Genomic DNA, 19,586 nt, shown 5'->3' with positions numbered 1-19,586 from the left:
TTGCTGTGCTGTGATGTGAGTGGTCTCTGAACAAGAGGCTCCTTGTCTCTGCAAACACCCATAAACAGGGTTAGCAGTCTGCCTACTGGCGTTCAGTCCTCCATTCTCTACAGAGCACGCTAAGGTTCTCCTTAGCCTCCTGCTCGCTTACATGATGGAAACGGGTACTGGTCATCAATGTGCACACTTGTCCCCAACTTTCTCTGAAGCCTCACATTCTATGACCTGCCGACACTCAGTTTCAAGCCACATGCTTGCAATCCCAGAACTTAGGAAGTAGAGGAATGAAGGCCAGGAATGAAAGGCTAGCCTTGGCTACACAGAAGTCAAGGCTAGTCTGCGTGAGACCCTGTCTAAATCTATAAAATAAATAAATAACCTGGTAGTGGTGGCACACACCTTTAATCCCAGAACTCAGAAGGCAGAGACAGGCAGATCTCTGTGAGTTCCAGGTTAGCCTGGTCTACGGCCTGAATTCCAGGGCAGCCAGGGCTCCACAGAGAAATCCTGCCTCAAAAAAAAAAAAAAAAAAAGTAAAATAAAATAAAAAACAAACAAACAGAAAGAAAGAAACAAGAGTCTCTCCTGGACCAGGAATGTAACTCAGTTGGTAGAGTATTTACCCAAAACTCACAGGTTCAATCGTGCCACCGTGAAATAACGAAAAACAAACTTAGTCTCTTCCTAATTTCCAGGACCTAGAAGAGCTAACTAAGGACAGGCACAAGGTGACCTCTCCCTAGTGTTGAAGGCTTCAGGGTCAAAGGGCTCCATCTACCTTCCCTTAAACAGCATCTTTGAGGTGCTCACAGCAATGCAAACTCCAGGGTCTTATCAGGCATCTTATACACTGTCGCACAGACAGACAGTTGCCTCATCATCGCAGGAGCCCTCAGGACATCGGCCCCAAGCCTATAAGCTACTGATGACTGGGAGGTCACAGTAAGGGACCACCTAGGCGCTCTAAGAGATGGAAGGAAAATGAGCTAGGGGCTGGCATCTCCCTCTGCCCTGCAGAGCTCAGACAGATACCACCGGATTAACATCCCTCAGAACGCCAGGCGAAAGGCTCAATGGCAGAGGCTTCTGCACACCGTCCTTAGAAAAACTCCTCCTGCCCAAGGTCTGGCTTCCAGACCAGTCTGTCGCACCATTACCACAACAGTGGGAATCCCTTTAGTTCCCTGGACCACAACGCAGTTTACAGATGGAGTGCAGCTAGGTCTGGGTCCCTTACTCCACCTCAGAGAAGCTCCTAGGCTCGTGGACATTACCAGCCACATTGAATGAACACCACAGACTGAGTCTGAGGGAGCTATCGAGCTGTATCAGGAAAGGCTTAACCACAAAGCCCCACAGGGACGGCACTGACAAGGTCTGGCCTTCGCACGTACGACCCAAGCAAGTCCCCAAACTAGGGCCTCCGACAAGCTACTGGGAGGGAGCCGGGAGAGCAGCCACCTACTGGTAGGAAGTCAACCTTCATTCACCCTTCCATGGGACTTGTCCCTCTAAGCTTAATTCATCAAGGCTGAGACTTCCTGGATCTTTAGAGGCCTAGCTGATGAAGTCATTTTTTTCCCAAAACTTCTCCAACTGATAAGCAGCAGCACTCACACAGCCTAAAGTCCTGGCGAGCTGATCCTTCTCAGTATTTATACATTAGCCACTGCCCCCGCCCCTCACTCCCTTGTCATCCACTTGGTCGCCAGAGTCTGGAGGCAGAGGCAGGTGGATCTCTGTGAGTTTGAGGCCAGTCTGGTCCATAAAGTGGGCTGCACAGAGAAACCCTATCTTAAAAAGCCAAAAATAGATAGATAGATAGACAGACAGACAGACAGACAGACATATAGGTGTGCTGGGCATGGTGGTACATGATTATAATCTCAGTACTAAGGAGGTAGAGGCAGAAGGATGTCTGTAAGTTTATTGTCAGCCTGATGTACACAGCAAGTTCCAGAAAAGACAGAGGAGCTATACAATGATAAATGGTCTGTGTTTTTTTTTTTTTTTTAAAAAAAAAAAAAAAGAAAGAAAAAGAAAAGAAAACCTTAGAGGCACATGGTCAGGACACAGCCCCTGAACCCTCAACTCTGCTTCATCCTGAGAAAGCAGTGAAGTTCTCTGTGCGATGCCATTTTCCAAGACACTGCTTATTGAGTTAGGCCTGTCTCAAGAAAACAAAACTAATACAAAGTCGGAGGGTGGCAAATACAGTGCCAGTTCCAAAAACAACGAAAGGGGGCATCTCCAGGACTTTGTCCTGCCTCTGGTTGTGCACCCCAGCTTTGCAGTTTAGACACCAAATCCCACTTAGCAGAAAAGCAAAACACAAGCCTACTTGTTAACTCCCAGATGAAAGGAAAAGACAGGAAAGGAGTCAACAGCAAACTTCCCTAGACTGTTGCCAAGGAAGAGAGGCTGCTGGAATCCAGCTCTTGTTCCTTTCCCATCGGGTTTGGCTTGGTTTCTATGGAGCCTGGTGGAATCCAGATCCTGGTGCATGGGATGCAAGCGCTCTGCCACTGGGCTACACCCCCAGCCCTTTCTTAATAAAGCCTCTCTTAGGAGACAAATTCTTGCTCAGCTGCCCGGGCTGACCTCAAACTCATAATCCTCCTGCTTCAGCCTCTTAGATAGCAGGCTAGCAGGCACATCCCACCACATCTGCCCCTCCCCCCAACCAAGGTCTTTTTTTTTTTTTTTTTTTAAAGATTTATTATACGTAAGTACACTGTAGCTGTCTTCAGACACACGAGAAGAGGGCATCAGATCCCTTTACAGATGGTTGTGAGCCACCATGTGGTTGCTGGGAATTGAACTCAGGACCTCTGGAAGAGCAGTCAGTGCTCTTAACCACTGAGCCAGATCTCCAGCCCCCAACCAAGGTCTTAAACAAAAACACCACAAACCTAGACTACTAGCCACACAATGTCATAATATATACAATTAGAAACACTGCGTCTAAAAAATGGGCCGTTACCTTCAGAGGTGGGACTTGTGTTCCCCAAGGAGTGGCAGGTTGCTGCTTGAGTATCTCACCTGCTTCTCACTGCCTGGCTTCAGCAGCATCTCATGGTTCCAAGGTGCATGGTCCCAGATGCACCTGCCGTTACTGGCCACCTTCCCTCTTCCTGAACACCTGTTCCACTGCCCCTCTGGTAAATACCCTTTAAGACAGTTCTAGGATGAACTGTCAGCTCCCAGGACGAATGAAGCCTTTCTGCACTGATTGTCCCACTTTGGTTTGGGTTTTCCTTTGTCTAACAGGAATATGCTAACCACCCGCTATCCTCTCTGACTCATAGACCTGCCACTGTGGACAGGAACCATGCTACGGCCTTCACTTTGGTACTATAAGACCTGGCTCAATGCCTGGCCTAAAGGCAGTCTCTGGTAAACGTTTATTGAATGGATAGACTATGTAAGTACACATCCCATGGTTATTTTTTTCCCCTTTTAAGGCAGCGCTCACTGTGCAGGTGGTCTTAATCTCATGATCCTTTCCCTCTGTCTCCCAAGGGCCGGAGCCACAGGTGTGTGGCGCCACATACAGCTCATGCTCTTGTTTTTGAAGTCTTAGTACCTATGAAGCCCTAGCTCCAAGGTAAGAGGAAGCAGGAACAAAAAAAAAAGGAGTGAACCTTATAAAGGATGCTAATGACTACTTTAGTCAACTGCAAGAGCCAGACAACTCTCCCCATCGTGATAATGGAAGGAAACGACGATGGCACCAAAAATTCCCACCAGTGAAGAACTCACAGATTCATCAGATTCATATAATTTCCCCCCCCCCCCTCTCTCTCTCTGAGACAGGATCTTAGGAGTCTAGGCTAGCCAAGGCTGGCCTTAAATGAAGTGCTGGGATGACAGGCATGCACCACTTTGCCCAGCAAGCTTTGTCTTGTTTCTGTGTAGCAGGTTCCATTGGCTCAAGCTGTAAACACAGGATGATCACTCCCACTGCAGACACCTAGGTAGGGCAAGAAGGTCTCTTACCTGGCACAGTGCTAGGTGCCTGTCTACATGGCTCTTGTGGCTCCCACTCCAGATGCTGGTAGACACCAAGGCTATATAGAGCCATTTCCACCACAGGCTGCTCCAGCCGGATCAAAGCCAGCATGAGCACTGTCAGGGTTTCCTACTTCTCTCTCAGCCGTACATCCACAGCCTGAAGTCAGTTTGCCGGCACCGCACCTGTCCCTGGTATTCTGGATTGGCTACTGCTGTCTCTCATTGACTAAGAATTATGCCTCCCACTACCTAGAAAGGAAAAAAAATAAAATAAAAACAACAAAAACATTAAGAAGTAAATAACCGGGGTTGGGGATTTAGCTCAGTGGTAGAGCGCTTGCCTAACAAATGCAAGGCCCTGGGTTGGGTCCCCAGCTCCGAAAAAAAAAAAAAAAAAAGAAAAAAAAGAAAAGTAAATAACCAAGTTAAAAGAGGCTTGGGAAAGGGACATCTGTTAGAGTGGTGGCTAGTATTCGCACCATCGCCCAGAAAAAGGATGCTCTGTGGCCAGTCCAACCCTTAGGAAAGGGTTCCAAGGTCTAAGGGAAAACCAATCTGCTCTGGGATAGCCTGATTCCAATTTCCACCCTTCTCACTTCAGTGTCTCCTCCTGACCCCAGAGCACTTCCCCAGCCCCCAGAGTATCAGCCCACCACCACAACCCTCAGCACCTGTGGTCTGCAAGGCAGTTTCAGCCTCTCCTTACTCCCCTCAAGCCACAATCTTCTCCCTCAGTCTCTCCCTCTGTGTCCCCATCACCTTTGCTTCAGAGTCTGGCCCCAACACCATGTTTGCTTCCCCAGTCTTCGAACCTCCGCTGCCAGAAGGTGATTCCTGCCCATCTTCAGTAGCCCACCACAAGCCCGCCACTTTATGCAGACCCCTTCCTCTCCAGCCCCGGGCCTTCGCCCCGCCCCCGCCTTGGCTGCGGTCCCCTATACCTTTAACAAACCTCCACGTGCTTGTTAACGGCGGTGACAGCATTTCCTTGTCTCTCTGCTCCCGCCCCTGGAGGCGCTGCTCATTGGCTGCTGGCTTCCTCCATTCCCGCTCTAATTGGTCTCGCTTACAGGAAACTCAAACCAATGAACTCTCCGCGCATCTATAGCCGTGCTCTGGTCCTGGACAGCTATTGGCTGATCCTGGGCACCTTGGTTCCGACAACTTAGGACTTAGTAGCTTGTCTGGGCCACTGGCAAATTCTTCCTTCCCAGGCTAGACACACAGGCTGAGCAATTGGTTCCGAACCCAGAGGAACCCAGGCGACGCTAGGTCACGTGGCCGACTGCTTACATGACCTGCGGGCTGCTGAGCGTCACTGTGACGTTCAGGAGACCTGCGAAGTGGCCCGGCTACTTCCGTCACCTGTGCTGTCGGGGTGCTGTCATGGACCTGGGACCGATGCGCAAGAGTTACCGCGGGGACCGAGAGGTGCTGCCGCCGGGACACGGAAAGGGGGTGTCCCTAAATCATCTACCAAAGGGTTGGAGGAGCGCCTGTGGTCTCAGGGGCCACTTACAAGGCAATAGGATTTAGAGGTCACCCTGATGGGAGAAGGAGGTTTCAGAGAAAACCACTGGGGAGGACCTCAGGGGAAACGCGGATTAACATGTACTCATAGGTCCCTTGTTGCAGTGGTACTGATAGTGGATACTGACTTCAGAGCCCCCCTGTGTTGGAACCCAGCCCTTTTCTGATTTTATCGTCACGGGCAATTTATGCTCTCTGGGCCTCAGTTTACTCACCTGTAAAGTGATAATACTTACTTCACAAGGATTCTGTGGGTTTAGGGGGTTTTCTAATTTTTCTGTTTTTATACATTTAGAGTGTGCATGTGTTTGTACATGTACGTCAGGGAACAACTTTTAGGAGTTGTTTTTTCCTTCCATCACGTAGGTCACCAGGAATGAACTCAGGTCGTCTGGTTTGGTGGCAGATGCCTTTACCTGCTGAGCCATCTCACCAGCCTGTAGTTAGGCATTTGTAAAATGCTTAAAACAATCATAAATGTGGTATACAATAATAAAGGAGTGGAAGGTGGGCTTGTATCTCAGTTTGGTAGTCTTGCCTAGTGTACAGGAGGGTTCTGGATTCTACCCTTAGCTCCAAATGAACTAGGCATGGTGAATCCAGAGTTCAGGGTCCTTCTGCTACACAGTGAGTTCAAAGCTAACCTGGAAGCTCTTCATTTTAATCTCCGTCAGCATTCCCCTCACCGGGGGGGGGGGGGGGGTGTCTTCTCCCTCCTCAGGTCAGGGACCAAGAGATCAGGTTCAGAACTGAGGTCCAGAATTACAGTGCTTGTTCGTGAACATTTGCAGGAGTGTTTGACTGAAATGTAGGCTTTCGTGAAACCTTAGAATTACTTCATAAAAATGAGGTGACCCACAGGTACTTCAGCACCCCCCATCCCTGGTTCATCCCTCCCTTGTTAGGAGACTCAGACTTTCAGGCCATTTTATACCTGTTTCATCGTCTGTAAATGGCCACAGAACCTACTTCCTGGCTAGTGTTTTGTTTGTTTTTTCTTTCTCAAGGTCTTCTCTAGGAAGGCTAAATGCATTTACATTTGAAAAGCACCTCAAGCCATTACCAGGCACGAAGTAAACATTGTATGCTCATTCAATGAAGTCAAATTCTCTTTCTAGGCATTTGAGGAGGCTCATCTGACCTCTCTGGATCCCATGAAGCAGTTTGCTTCCTGGTTCGAGGAGGCTGTTCAATGTCCAGATATAGGAGAAGCCAATGCTATGTGTCTGGCTACCTGCACCAGGTATGCACAGCCAGGGGTCCCTGTGTGGGTGGCTCCAGATGGCCTTGGAGAGACCCAAATTAGGTGCTCTCAACATTATTCTATCTTCAGTCCCGTTATTAAAGCCATAGTCTTCTCTGAGCCCCAGTAAACCACTCGATAACTGGTAAACCGAAGCCAGATCACTGCGTACTCTCTAGTGATGAGATGCAGTTCCTTATACACTTACACATCTTGATCACTGATTTATCCACTCACAACCCTTGGTCCCCCTCAGACTCCTATCTGCTCAAGCCCTGTCTTCCCCTTTGGAGCTAAATCTGCTGGTTCTGCCCCTGAGGCCCTGTTCCCTCTCTTGAAACCTAGCGTGGGATTTACCAATCAGTCTTACCCTCTGAGAAATCTCTAAGGTTAGGTAGGCTCTTACTCAGCTTCTCTTGTCCCTTCTCACTAAAGCACCAGGTATCAAGATGGGGCTTTGACACTCTCTGTTACTCAGGGCTCTGAGCAGAGGACCGTGCACCTTTGCGAGATCCATTGGTTCGATGTGTTGTCGTTGGTCAAGTCTCTTCCAGCATTAACAAGGTTTTCATCAGTGTCATGGCAAAGGTTTATGGGCTAGGTGGCTTAGGTGCCAGAAGTCACACTTCGGGAGGCTAGAAGTCCAAGAGCAAGTAGTTATCAAGGGTGATGTCTGGTGATGCCTCTGAAGATAGCCGCCCCCTCACTGTGTTCTCAAGTGACCTTTGAGAGACCACCCACTCTGTCGTCATCGTCGTCTTCTTCTTCTTCTTCTTCTTCTTCTTCTTCTTCTTCTTCTTCTTCTTCTTCTTCTTCTTCTTCCTCTTCCTCTTCCTCTTCCTCTTCCTCTTCCTCTTCCTCTTCCTCTTCTTCTTCTTCTTCTTCTTCTTCTTCTTCTTCTTCTTCTTCTTCTTCTTCTTCTTCCTTCTCTCTCTCTCTCTCTCTCTCTCTCTCTCTCTCCTTACAAAGACACCAGTCTTACTGGATTAGAGAGAGTCCCACCCCACGGACCACATTTAATTTTCATTGCCTCCCTAAAACCTCTGTCTTCCAAAAACAATCACACAGTGGTTAGAGCAGTGCGCCATACATCCCTTAGGGGGATATCACGCTTATACCTCCTGGACAAGTTCCCAAGGGCATTGTTTGAGGGCATTGGACCCCACAGCTCAACTCTCTGCCTTTTTTCCTTTTCAGTTTATGTCCACGCGTTTGTTTACGTGATTTACACAGTTGATATTTGCCGTGATAAGGGGGCGTGGCTGAAGGGGCTGCTCAGGGGGTGAGAACACTGGAATGGGTTCTGACCTGGTGCTCTGCTGTGCCCCCAGAGACGGAAAACCCTCTGCCCGCATGCTGCTGCTGAAGGGCTTTGGCAAGGATGGCTTCCGCTTCTTCACTAACTACGAGAGTCGGAAGGGGAAAGAGCTGGTGAGGGTCAGGGTAAATCCTCCCAGGGTGGACAGGGCTAGCCTCGGCCCTGGCTTACATCATCCCTGCTCAGGATCCCTCCCAGGGAGTCCAGGCCTTTGCATTGTGAATGTATAAACCACGCCCACCTCCATGTCTGCTACCCAATCAGCACCTGTTCCTTCAGGTCTGTGAGGTCCCACGTTAGAGAAGCCTTCCTTACCTAACACTGTGCTGGCACCTGGCACTGTCTGCCAGCGGTGCACCTTACAGCATCGCTTTGTGTGCGTGTACACACATACACACACACACACACACACACACACACGTACATATGTATTTTGTATTTTTTTGTTTCCAGTCATGCATCTGTTTACTTGATTACATGATTGACACTTGTCCCCTCTGCTACACTGTAAGCTCTATTGAGCAAAGGTTGCCACTTTAATCTGTTTTGTCCCCAACACCTGTTGTAAGGTATACAGGAGTTGGCATTTCACATGCATTTGGTCAAGCCACGCCAAGGTGCATTTCACATCGACTCTCAAAACCCATGTGTGAGCTGGGTGTGGTGGTTCATGCCTCCCCGGTATTCGAGGAGGCTGAGGCAGGAGGATTAGCACAAATTTAAGGCAGTCTACGCTACAGAGTAGGACCCTGTGCCAAAAACAAAAACAGAAATCTTCAAAACCACAATTATGGTGATTGGAATGGCCGAGCCTCACACTGGAGTTAACCTGGCTTACACCCAGCTCTACCACTGGCTGTGTAAAATTCTGCATGTTACTTAGCCCCTGAGGGCCTGACTTCAGGTGTGTCACAGGAGGCTCGCCTTTGAGGGTTTGAAAGAGATGTAACAGTGACTGCATCTGTTGATGGTATCCAGGGAATCTTGCACCTTCCTCCTACGTGCAGGAAGTGTTGATTTCCCATGGTACCTATGGCTTTTCTCTTGTTTCCAGGACTCTAACCCCTTTGCCTCTCTTGTCTTCTATTGGGAGCCCCTGAACCGTCAGGTGAGTGACTGTCCCCATGAAGACTTCCAGTGGGCTAGGTGGGCAGGGGTGAATTTAAAAATGAATGAAGAAATCCTATTCTGCCTAGGCCTGTCCACTCTGCCTCTCACAGAGCTTTCAGAGAGTCTAGTTGGGGCTGGGAGTGTTGGGGCAGCTGATAGAACGGTGAGAAACGGGACCTGTGCTGGTAGAAAGGGTTAGTAGTGTCAAACATCACCTAGCCAGGTTCATCCACGAACAGGTGCGTGTGGAAGGCCCAGTGAAGAAACTGCCGGAGAAGGAGGCTGAGAACTACTTCCATTCCCGGCCCAAGAGCAGCCAGATTGGGGCTGTGGTCAGTCGCCAGAGTTCTGTGATCCCCGATCGGGAGGTAAATAGGGCTCCTGTGTGAACCTCTTGATGAGCCAGGCCTTTAGCTCATCCCCAGAGGCTGTCTCCAGGAGTTGCCAGGGTCCTGTCAAACTCCCAGAAAAGGATGATGTCCCTAGGGGAGAGGAGCAGGGGATGATGGGAAACAGGCCTCCTCTGTCTGCCCTCCTCTTGACCAGTCCTCAGTCTACTTTCATCATCCCCTGTCACTAACACCCGGCCTGGCTCCTGCCCCAGAGCCTATGTTTGTAAGTCCTTAAGTGGATCATTTCCCGTGCCTGGCTCTTCCTCTCTCTTCTTCTTTGAACAGTACCTGAGAAAGAAAAATGAGGAACTGGGGCAGCTCTACCGGGAACAAGAGGTGCCCAAGCCAGAGTACTGGTAAGTGATACCTATCTTGGTGACCATCCAGAAAGGGACCCTGTGGCCCTGTCTGTGGAATTATAGATATTGTTTTCTGAGAAGCCCTCAGTTGTATCCCAGGAGCTCCCTGCAAGAGAGCTTGGGGATCAGAGGGGAGGTGGGCACAGTAAACCTCTGCTTCTTCCCATAGGGGTGGCTACATCCTATATCCCCAAGTGATGGAGTTCTGGCAAGGCCAAACCAACCGCCTGCATGACCGTATTGTCTTCCGTCGAGGCCTGGCAACAGGAGACTCCCCTCTGGGACCCATGACCCACCACGGGGAGGAAGACTGGGTGTATGAGAGACTTGCACCTTGACACTGGACTCCAGAATGTTGGGGGATCATCATAGGGAAGAGTGGGGGAAGGGAAGGAAAAAAATGGAAGCCAGGTATACCTTCTGTGTGTGTGTGTGTATGTGAGACATTGGGTTTAAACCTCGCTCACACTAGGTAACACTTTACCACTGAGATAAAGTCCCAGCATTTTTTCTTACTACCTTTTATTTTAAGACTAAGTTGCTTAGTCTGGCCCTGAACTCACTGTGTATACATCCCAGACAAGTCTTGGCTTTGAGTTCCTCCCCTCAGTCCCTTGAGTAGCAGTATTATAGGCTTGTGCCACCAGGCCCAGTTCTAGTCCTGTTTTTAAGAAGCCCATTGCCTTTGTTTTTTTTTTTTTTTTTTTCCTTCGGGGCTGGGGACTGAACCCAGGACCTTGCGCTTCCTAGGCAAGCGCTCTACCACTGAGCCAAATCCCCAACCCGCCCATTGCCTTTGCCTTTGTTAACCCTTCTACCTGCATTTCTCCAGGACTCACCCTCAAGTTCTCTGAACTCGGGATCGGTTTAGTGGCTGGAACAGAGCGCAGTAGTGTTGTAGAGAGTCACAAGTAGCAAAGAGTCTCATAATTATTCCCTTGATTTTGCTCCTGGTTTGGGGGGACGCCCGTCTTGGGAGCTGCAGCTGGTCTAACTCTGTTTCCAGTAACAGACTAATCAGGCCGCAGATATACAAGGGCTCGCTGGCTATGGAAAGGAGCCAGACCATGTTTGCTGTGACTCAGACAAACCATTATATGTTCTGGTTGGCCTTGAACTTGTTACTCTGGACTCCTGTCTTCTTTTGACTTTGTGGCTGTGTGCTTTAGCCTCTGTCACTGACAAAAGCTTCTCCCAAGGCAACTCTGTCCTGTGTTGTTCCCCCATGTAAGCCTGGGTCCAGGAAGGACATTGACCCTGTGGCCATCGACCAGGCACCCTCACACCTACCTCACCCCTTTTGCTGACATGCCATGGACTGTGACTTTATTAGTATATGTAGATGAGTTGATGAGAAGTGTTGTACCCCATCGCTGTTAGGGGGCTGTGTGTGCCCCCCCCAGACTTTTGCAGTGTGATCTCAGCTGTCAGTCCCAGTGTACAAGTGTGTAATAAAAACTTGTCAGCCGTATGTGATATTAATGTTTAACCTGCACCACAGCAGACAGGATAGTTGGGGAGTCAATTTACAGGCCTCTTCTGCTTGGATCCAGCAGAGGGAGCACAGTGGCTTGTCCCTTACTGGGCAGTGGTGGCCAGTATCGGGCAGCCTCTGTGCCTCCCCCTCCCTCCGCTTGGGTTGCTTCCCAGTGAAACTGTGGTTGATAACCGTAGCCTCTCCCCGTCTCCTGCCCATATTTACACTCTCAGTTCCTCCTCCTAGCGGCTCCTACAAGTGTGCAGCTGCCTTGCTTGGGACTCCCTGGGGCAGCTGGATCTCTCTCGACATCCAGGCCTCCAATTTAGGGGACATGCACTGTCTCCCTGGAAGATTCTTGCAGAGATCTTTCTGGGACTCTGGTGCTGCATATAAAAAGTTTAGAGACCAGGGAGCCCATGAAAGGAAGTGTTTGGGATACAGCATAGCAGTAGAGTATTTCTCTAGCATGTGTAAAAGATAGAAGCCAGGCAGCATAGATCATCCTGCCTGTAATCCCAACACTTGGGAGGCAGGATTGGGAGGACTGTAGTGTGTCAGTCTGGGCTACAAAGTGAGTTGCAAGCCAACCTGGGCTGCAGTGAGAGCTCCTGCCTTAAGCAAAACAAATGAATCTATGCCTAGTACCCATCTTCATTCCCTACCTGAGGTTAAGTAATCTTGGGATAGGCTGTTGCGAAAGGGACCTATGATGTAGATCCTAGAGGACACCCAGCCGATGGGCTAACCTAGGTTGGCGCTCTCCCATTGGTTCCAAAGCCTGTACATTCCCCTTGGTGACAGTCACCTCCCAGTGGCCCAAGACAAACTTTCTTGCCTCATCCCAGTCCCATTCTGTACACGATAACCGATAGTTCCTGCCCGTGCCACACCAACAGACAAGTGACATTCAAGAATAGAAGGTGCTGGGTGGGCAGGGCATAGTGGTTCATACAAACAGAGCAGCTCTCTTTAGCCAAGTGCCTGATGTCTCTGACCCTAGCTGGAAGAGTACTTGCCTCGGTGATGGGGGATTAGAAAGACACTGTCATAAGCAATGGACAAGGTAGCTAACAGCAAAGTTGTAAGATTGAGGGACGTCTCAGCTCCTTCTGGGGGACCTTATGAACTGAGTAGTGAGACCCAGAAAGTTCTGGGGAGAAGGGAAGGGTGCAAAGGCCAAGGTAAAGGCAGGGCATTGAGTCTACTTTCTGTTCAGCCCCTGGTCTGCCTCCCTTATCCCCTGGCCTGGGCGAGGCACCTAACAAAGGTCTCCTTGTATAGGTATGTTTGTCTTGGCAATAGACTTCCTCAGCAACAGCTCCCTAGGGTGGGGTGTCCCAGCACACTTTGAAGAGTTGACCCAAAAACTGCTGGACCACATAGCAGAATAGCCACCTTGCTCTTTCCCTGGTCCCAACATGAGCTCCAAAGATTTGGATGGTGGGTTTTTTTGTTTTTTGTTTGTTTTTATGGTTGTTTGGGTTTTTTTGTTTTTTTGTTTTGTTTTGGTTTGGTTTGGTTCTTTCCAGTTCTCAGGCCCTGTAGCTTGAGCAAGAACAAGACTTAACATTACAGGGTGAGAACTCTCTCCTAGTCCTTAAACTAAAGCAGTCGGGATGGGAGCATCCTGTAAGAAAAGGAGGAGGAAGGAAACGGTCTGCAGCCCTGAGGAAGGAGCTTTTGGTGTGTTTCTTGAGATAGGGCCTTGTTGTATACCCCAGGATGACCTTTGAACCTGCAATCCTGCTCCCACCCCCTGGAGAGCTGAGGTCACAGAGATTCGCTCTCATACCTGACTAAAGAGAAGTCTCTCTTTGATGTTCCCACCCTCATTATGGTGGCACCAGAGTTTAAATCTAGGTCCCAAACTGAGCCCCTGAGAATGTCGGAGACTTTGGGTCTGTTACCAAAGGTCTGCCCCCACTCTTACAGCCCGCTCGGCCTCTCTGTTGTCTTTCTCCCCTGCTGTGTTTGATGATGGAATTACTAACACAGTAACACGCTGTCACACTTAGGGGCTCCTTCCTAAAGTTTGAAGGGCCAAAAGGTCCACTCACATGAAGGTAGGGGCGTGGAAAATCCATCTGCATTCATGTGAGATAAGAGTGTAAACGAGACCATGGGTTCTACAGCCTTGTTTATTCCTAATAAATCTACTTTTCCAACAAAATTCAAGGCTCCAGGATTCAGTCCTGGAGATCATCTATCTTAAATACTATCAGGGAAGGAGTGGGGAAACCCATCCACTCCTCCCGTTTGGACCCTTGGGCTGGCCAGTGAGGCCTCAGTTTGGGGGTATGTAATTCAGCACCCACACAAGTGGTAGTCAAGGTAAGAACTCAGGAGGATTTCTGGTCTGGCCTTCAGTAGCGCCCCAGGGAGTGCCCGTGTCCTTCGCCCCTCCACTCTTGGGAGCAAAGTTCCAGGAAGTTTGCTCCTTGAGTTAAGAGGTGATCTCAAGTTTAACAACTCTGCCTCTGGCGCCAAGGAAACCAAGGTCACGTGACTTCCGGAAACTCTGCTCTCCTTGGATTGGTCCAGGGAACAGTCACCGGATGTGAAAGTAGAGGGAGTAGTGATTCAAATTCACCCATGACCCCCTGGCCCAGGGAAAGAATGGGTGGAGTCCACCATGTTCTCTGCCTATTCTGTGCCATGCCACCTCCCTGTGAGCCAAGCCACTGTGTCAAGGAAAGCAGTACTTCTAGGTCACGATTTTCATGCTGGCCCAGAGTGCCTTTGTATGTGATCATGAGGAGGAGGCTCTTCATAAAACTGGGGCACACAAATACAAACCTAAGAACCGGGTGTTCCTGCCAGCAGGGATCAACCACCACCGTGGCTGTGACCAAAGAGGCCAGCGTGGCAAGCTCCTGCCTCAGACCCCACCAGTGGCAGGGAGCAGGGCGGCACTATTGTCTTCTTCCGCTGCCTTCATTGTCCTTTGTTCTCCCTGTCATCAAAGAGGGTGGGGTTCTCTGCCAACATGGCCCGGACTCTTTTTTTCTCTTTGAAGCGGCCTGAGTTGGAGACTTTGACATGCTTGCCTTTGGTGTTCTTGTCCACAATCTTCTCCAGGCGGCTGTTAAAGTCGCTGTGAGGATCTCCTGCATCAGGTCCTGTGGGCTCTGCACCTCCCTCTGTTTGAGCATAGGTGTCGGGGATTTCGTAGAGCACTTTGGGAGTGGATTTTTTTTTCCGGAGGAAGGTCAGCTTCCACCAACCAACCTCAGTCATGGCGGTTCCTAAACCCAAGGCGGAGCTTTCTGTTGGACCAAATATGGGAGAGACAAACTCAGTAGGTGGAAATAGCCCAGCCCTGTCTAGGCTCATTCCTAGTTACTGGATATTTTAAGAGATAGAGGCAGGATTGCTGGTTAACGCCTATGATCCCAGCACAGAGGCTGAGCTGGAAGGGTTGTGAACTGGATGGAGGCCAGCCTGGGCTACATAGTGAAGGCCTGTCCAAAAAAAAAAAAAAAGTAAAACTATTGAAAATATGGGGTTGGGGATTTAGCTCAGTGGTAGAGCGCTTGCCTAACAAGCGCAAGGCCCTGGGTTCGGTCCCCAGTTCCGAAAAAAAAAAAAGAAAGAAAGAAAATGTATTGAAGGTAGGACAGAAGGGCTGGAAAAAGAGCTTTCAAAGCAGCCATGAACAGAAAAGACACTGAGCTAGGCAGAGGGACAATGAGATAACCCTACCCCATGGCCTCACGAAGCAGCAGAGAGAGCTTTGAAGTCCTTCCAAGTATACAGGTTAGAGAAACCCCTTGCCTAGCCACACTTATTCTGGTCTTTGCCACCATGACCAAGTCCTTCCCGCCACTGCCCAGTGTTGGCAGACCGTTGACAGGTCACACGGGCATAAAAAGCATAACAAAATGAAATAGAATTTGGTATAGTTCCAGCCATTCGTCATTCCCAACAGTAATGACCAAGTCTTTCCTGAGGAGAGGGCTGCTGCCATTTAGCACTGGGAAATCCTGGGCTCTTGACGTCTAGCCAAGTTCCGTCTCTAGGTCTCAGTGTGTTTATCCATCCCATGCAACCCTGACATTCAGCCTGACCACCACTGCCCGTCTACACAGGTAGACCTGCTTTACAGAGCAAAACTTAGGAGGTGGGATAATCGTTGGTGCACCACCAGGCTGCCATAGCACAGGTGACTGAAGAGAGGTAAAGATTCACAAGGCAGTGGTGGGGCCTGTGAGATGCTACCCTCATGGATTGTACTGTACGGCTAAGGTGGGACCGGGGGTTGAAATCCAAGCTTCTCTACTCATGAGCCATGTGTCCAGACCTGGAGAAATCTCTACCCAGGCCTCGTCTTTTATTAATTCCCACAAATTATCCTGTCCTGTGCTTATGAGCCACAGGACAGCCTGGGAACGAAGCTCTCTGGCATTGCTAATGTCTGCAGCATGGAAGACAGGCAGAGGGGGCGGACGCCTGGAGGAACTAACCTCTACAAGAGAGGTGACTGACATAAGGGAAGGCAGCTCCGTGCCCGGAGAGGTTAGCAGCCTGGTCTTATGAACCTAGGCCTGCACTAGGCTAATTCTAGGAAGGAGGTCTCATAATGGTGAGTTCTAGACCAACAGCCCAGGCTGTGAAGTGAGACTCTGTCTCAAACAAAAACCAAAACGGAAATGTATTTTTTTCTAAAAGTTGATGATGGAAAAATCCAGGGGGCATAGCTAAGTTATAGAGCTTTTGCCATGTAGGTACTGGGAATCGAACCCGGGTCCTCTGGAAGAGAGCAGCCAGTGCCCTTAACTGAGGAAATGTCTCTGCAGCCCAAATCCCCCAGTCCTAATGGTCTTCAATGCCTTTTATAAAATCACCAGAAAGAAAGGTGCAAATTGAATAGTAGGTGTTTTTTTTTGTTTGTTTGTTTGTTTGTTTGTTTGTTTTTCTTTTTCTTTTTTTCGGAGCTGGGGACCGAACCCAGGGCCTTGCGCTTGCTAGGCAAGCGCTCTACCACTGAGCTAAATCCCCAACCCCTGTTTGTTTGTTTTTAAAGATTTATTTTTATTTTATCTATATCCACACCAGAAGAAGCATCAAATCCGATTACAGATGGTTGTGAGCCACCATGTGGTTGCTGGGAATTGAACTCAGGACCTCTGGAAGAGCAGTCAGTGCTCTTAACCGCTGAGCCATCTCTCCATCCCTTTTTGTTTGTTTTTAATGAAGAAGAAATATAGGGTACTGCTTTCTGCCCTTCTGGCGCTCTGTTTCCATAATTCCCATAATGCATACGAGTATTTGGGGTGAGGAGAGCACATCAAATTCAGGAAAAAAAAAAAAAAAAAAAAAAAGGAAGACATTGGCCTAGGCTGAAACAAGCTGAACACCTCTTGCTGCTGTCCCTGTGGTGTCTCCTGCCCCTCTGCACACTGCCCCCCCCAGCCCCGAGGCTCTCCTATTACTTTATCCAGGAAGCAGACGCCCACTGCCCACTCTACCCCTTCAGCTGGGCTCAAGTGACAGAAGCTCAAAAGAGATCTCCTACTTAGAGCATGGGGGAGCGGGGAAGAGGGCTGGACGGTACTTCCAGGCGCCTGAAGAGCTGAGAGCACCAAGGGACAGCCTGAGAGGTTTGTCTTGGCAGCGTGCCTCGCCTGGGCTTAGCACAGCCTTGCACAGGACTTGGTGTTCCAAAGTGGGTTACTGGAAGGAGCTGTGGGAGGGCAAGGGAGGAGGGCGAGAGGGCCACTCAGTGGCTGCCTTGCCAACCCAGCACGGCCCACCTAGCACTGCCCATCTGGAAGCTGCCAGAGGCTTGGAGAATGGAGGGATGGCTGGTCCAGTTCCTGTATCTACTCTAAGCACCTGATCTCCTAGCCCTACATTGGGAAACGGACTTCAGCCCATGGCAGTTGAAATGTAACCATTTAAACAACTTGTACTGCATATCAAGATGGCATTCCCAGAGCCTACCTCTCCTTCAAGTAGAGGGAGACGCAGGTCACAAGGAACTGACTAGAAGATGGTAAATGAGAACAGTTTGGTGCCTTCCTTGGTGCCCTGCGACCTGGACTTGTACCCTGAACACACACACACACACACACACACACACACTCACTCTCTCTCTCTCTCCCTCCCTTCCTCCCTCTTCCCCTCCCTCCCCCCGGCCCCCTCTCTGACACAGGGTTTCTCTGTATAATAGAATATCCCTGGCTGTCCTGGAACTTGATTTTATCAGGCTGGACTCGAACTCACGGAGATCCTCTGCCTTCCTGATGCTGGGATTAAAAGCATGTGCCACCACCATCCAGACAATACCCTGAACTCTTGAGGATGCTCTTTGCTGGCCTTTGTTTGTCCTCTCTGCCCAGGACACTTAAACACTTGAACAAAAGTGTTTGTCCCTGGAGGCAAGCCTAACCTATGCAAATCTGAATTGGAAAAACATAAATTTATGGATTACTCTTTGTTTTTCATAATAACTCAGCTCCAAGAGCCATTAGTCCCCACAGAAGACAGTATAAAATCTGCCTGGGCTGGTGGCACCCTCCTTTAATCCTAGCTCTCAGGGGGCAGAGACAGCAGGATCTCGGAGTTGAAGTTCAGCTTGCTCCACATACAGAACTCCAGAACAGTTAGGACCACGTAAAGAACTTGTCTGCCAGGGCAGCAGAGGTGTAGTCCATCCATCCCAGCACTCAGGAATGAGGCAGAGGCTGGTGGCTCTCTGAGTTCGAGGCCAGCCTGGTCTACAGAGAGAGTTCCAGGACAGCCAGGGCTACGCAGAGAAACTCTGTCTCTAAAAAACGAGAGAGAGGGAGAGAGAGAGAGAGAGAGAGAGAGAGAGAGAGAGAGAGACTAAAGACAAAGAACATGTTGTTATAAGTCAGGTCTGGTGGTACACACTTGTAATCTCTTAGGCAAGAGACCAGTGAGTTCAAAGTCAGCCTGATTTACCTAATAAGTTTGAGTTCCGCCTGGCCTCCAGAGTGTGATCCTGGGTTCAAACCAAACCAAACCTAGCTAGCTAACCAACCAACCAAGAAGCGCCATGGTGTGTAAGTGCCCCAGATCTCCAGAGTTGTAAAGAGTAAAATGTTTCTAGCCACATGCCCATGAGTGATAGTGGAAAGCCAGGGATGGGGGTGGGGGGTAGGGGTTGGGGGCGGGGGCACCTGGTGCTGGAAACACAGATCTTGCATGTGGTGAGAGCTGCTAATGCTAACACACAGCTCAGAGATGCCAGGTTCAGGGCTAGGCCCTTGCCCTAGGCCTTGCAATCGTGGGATAAGGGAAATCAGGCCCCAAGGATGCCAGCTCCAAACTGCTGTTTGTGTAGCTCCAGGGCTCATGAAAGGCCTTTATGAGACAATTGGCCACCTCCTGCCTTGGGAGGCTAGCACCAGGACATACTCATACGCACCCGAGACAGGTCTCATCACCCCCACTGGAGCACTTTCTCAAGGGTTTTGCCCAGCTCCTTCTGAGTTGGCCAAGTTAACCATTGACTGAGGCAGAGGTGGAGGTGCAGGGGAGAGAGGAAGGGAGTCAGCTCTGTATTGTGGAACCTGCTCCCCTCCCTCTGTAAGGCCCCCAATGGCCCTCGACTACCCTGAATGAGACTGGACAGGAAGTGGGAGACGTTTCTACCAGATAGCCAGACACATGCACGGTCCAGGTTGTGGGCCCGAGGGGACCGTCTCGAGCTGAGTAAGAGTGTATGTACATACATATTGAAACTTTCTCAGCAGGAATTCTTTTGGAGGCCTGGACCTGCTCCAAGAGTCCAGTGAGGTGAGACTGCATGAAGTCAGAGTCTGCTGAGCTTTTCCACCATGGAGGCATGAGTGGGAAACCCTGGCCAGAACCTATGTCTAGGTTTCCCCACCCACCAGTCCCTGCCGCCTGTACCTGTAATCCGGACTGCTATGGGCTGGAGACGCGACTTTCCCTAGAGGAGTTGAGTGTAGGAGCTGACCAGGCAGGTGAGACTGGAGGAGGAGAGGGTGTCTCCAGGGTGTCGCGCTGGCCAGACTCAGCCGGGAGAGGTGGGTAGGAGCAGCTGCAGGGCAGGTGAAAGAGACAGGTGCAGAAGCAGGTACCTGCTTGCTGCGTGTGCTGCGGCTCCAGGAGTCAAGGTGAACCTGAAACCCGGCCCCGCCCAGCTAAG

At 49.9% G+C, this 19,586-nt stretch overlaps 2 protein-coding genes and 1 long non-coding RNA gene across 32 annotated transcripts in view; 1 reads left to right on the top strand and 2 right to left on the bottom strand.

Annotated features, from left to right (window-relative positions):
• LOC102547955 (uncharacterized) overlaps window positions 1–5,107 on the bottom strand; it is a 47,346-nt gene extending 42,239 nt beyond the window's left edge. For 24 of the 29 annotated variants that reach the window (XR_010055768.1, XR_005490745.2, XR_005490743.2 and 21 more), the window contains exons 1-2: window positions 4,956–5,091; window positions 4,000–4,263 (exon numbers count right to left, since the gene is read on the bottom strand). This is a non-coding gene — a long non-coding RNA (uncharacterized LOC102547955). Of the gene's footprint in view, window positions 1–3,999; window positions 4,264–4,685; window positions 4,927–4,955 lie in introns of those variants that run through there. The other 5 variants (XR_010055775.1, XR_005490732.2, XR_010055771.1 and 2 more) reach the window with 4 other exon arrangements.
• Window positions 5,108–5,175: 68 nt separating this feature from the next.
• Window positions 5,176–11,437, top strand: Pnpo (pyridoxamine 5'-phosphate oxidase). Of its 2 annotated transcripts, NM_022601.3 has the most exon segments (7): window positions 5,176–5,445; window positions 6,663–6,787; window positions 8,119–8,218; window positions 9,160–9,213; window positions 9,455–9,583; window positions 9,893–9,963; window positions 10,136–11,437. In NM_022601.3, coding segments are annotated over 7 exon segments (786 nt in total). In that variant the 5' UTR covers window positions 5,176–5,307; the 3' UTR covers window positions 10,305–11,437.
• A 2,129-nt stretch (window positions 11,438–13,566) lies between these two features.
• Prr15l (proline rich 15-like) lies at window positions 13,567–19,530 on the bottom strand. The gene is made up of 2 exons (NM_001398943.1): window positions 19,328–19,530; window positions 13,567–14,712 (listed from the first exon to the last, which is right to left on the bottom strand). The coding sequence occupies exon 2, from the start codon at window positions 14,681–14,683 to the stop codon at window positions 14,381–14,383; it is 303 nt and encodes a 100-aa protein (NP_001385872.1). The 5' UTR covers window positions 14,684–14,712; window positions 19,328–19,530; the 3' UTR covers window positions 13,567–14,380.
• Window positions 19,531–19,586: the final 56 nt, after the last annotated feature.

The sequence above is a fragment of the Rattus norvegicus genome, chromosome 10 (assembly GCF_036323735.1).
Source record: "Rattus norvegicus strain BN/NHsdMcwi chromosome 10, GRCr8, whole genome shotgun sequence".
Taxonomy (NCBI): domain Eukaryota; kingdom Metazoa; phylum Chordata; class Mammalia; order Rodentia; family Muridae; genus Rattus; species Rattus norvegicus.
This window is presented reverse-complemented; position numbering and strand designations above follow the sequence as displayed.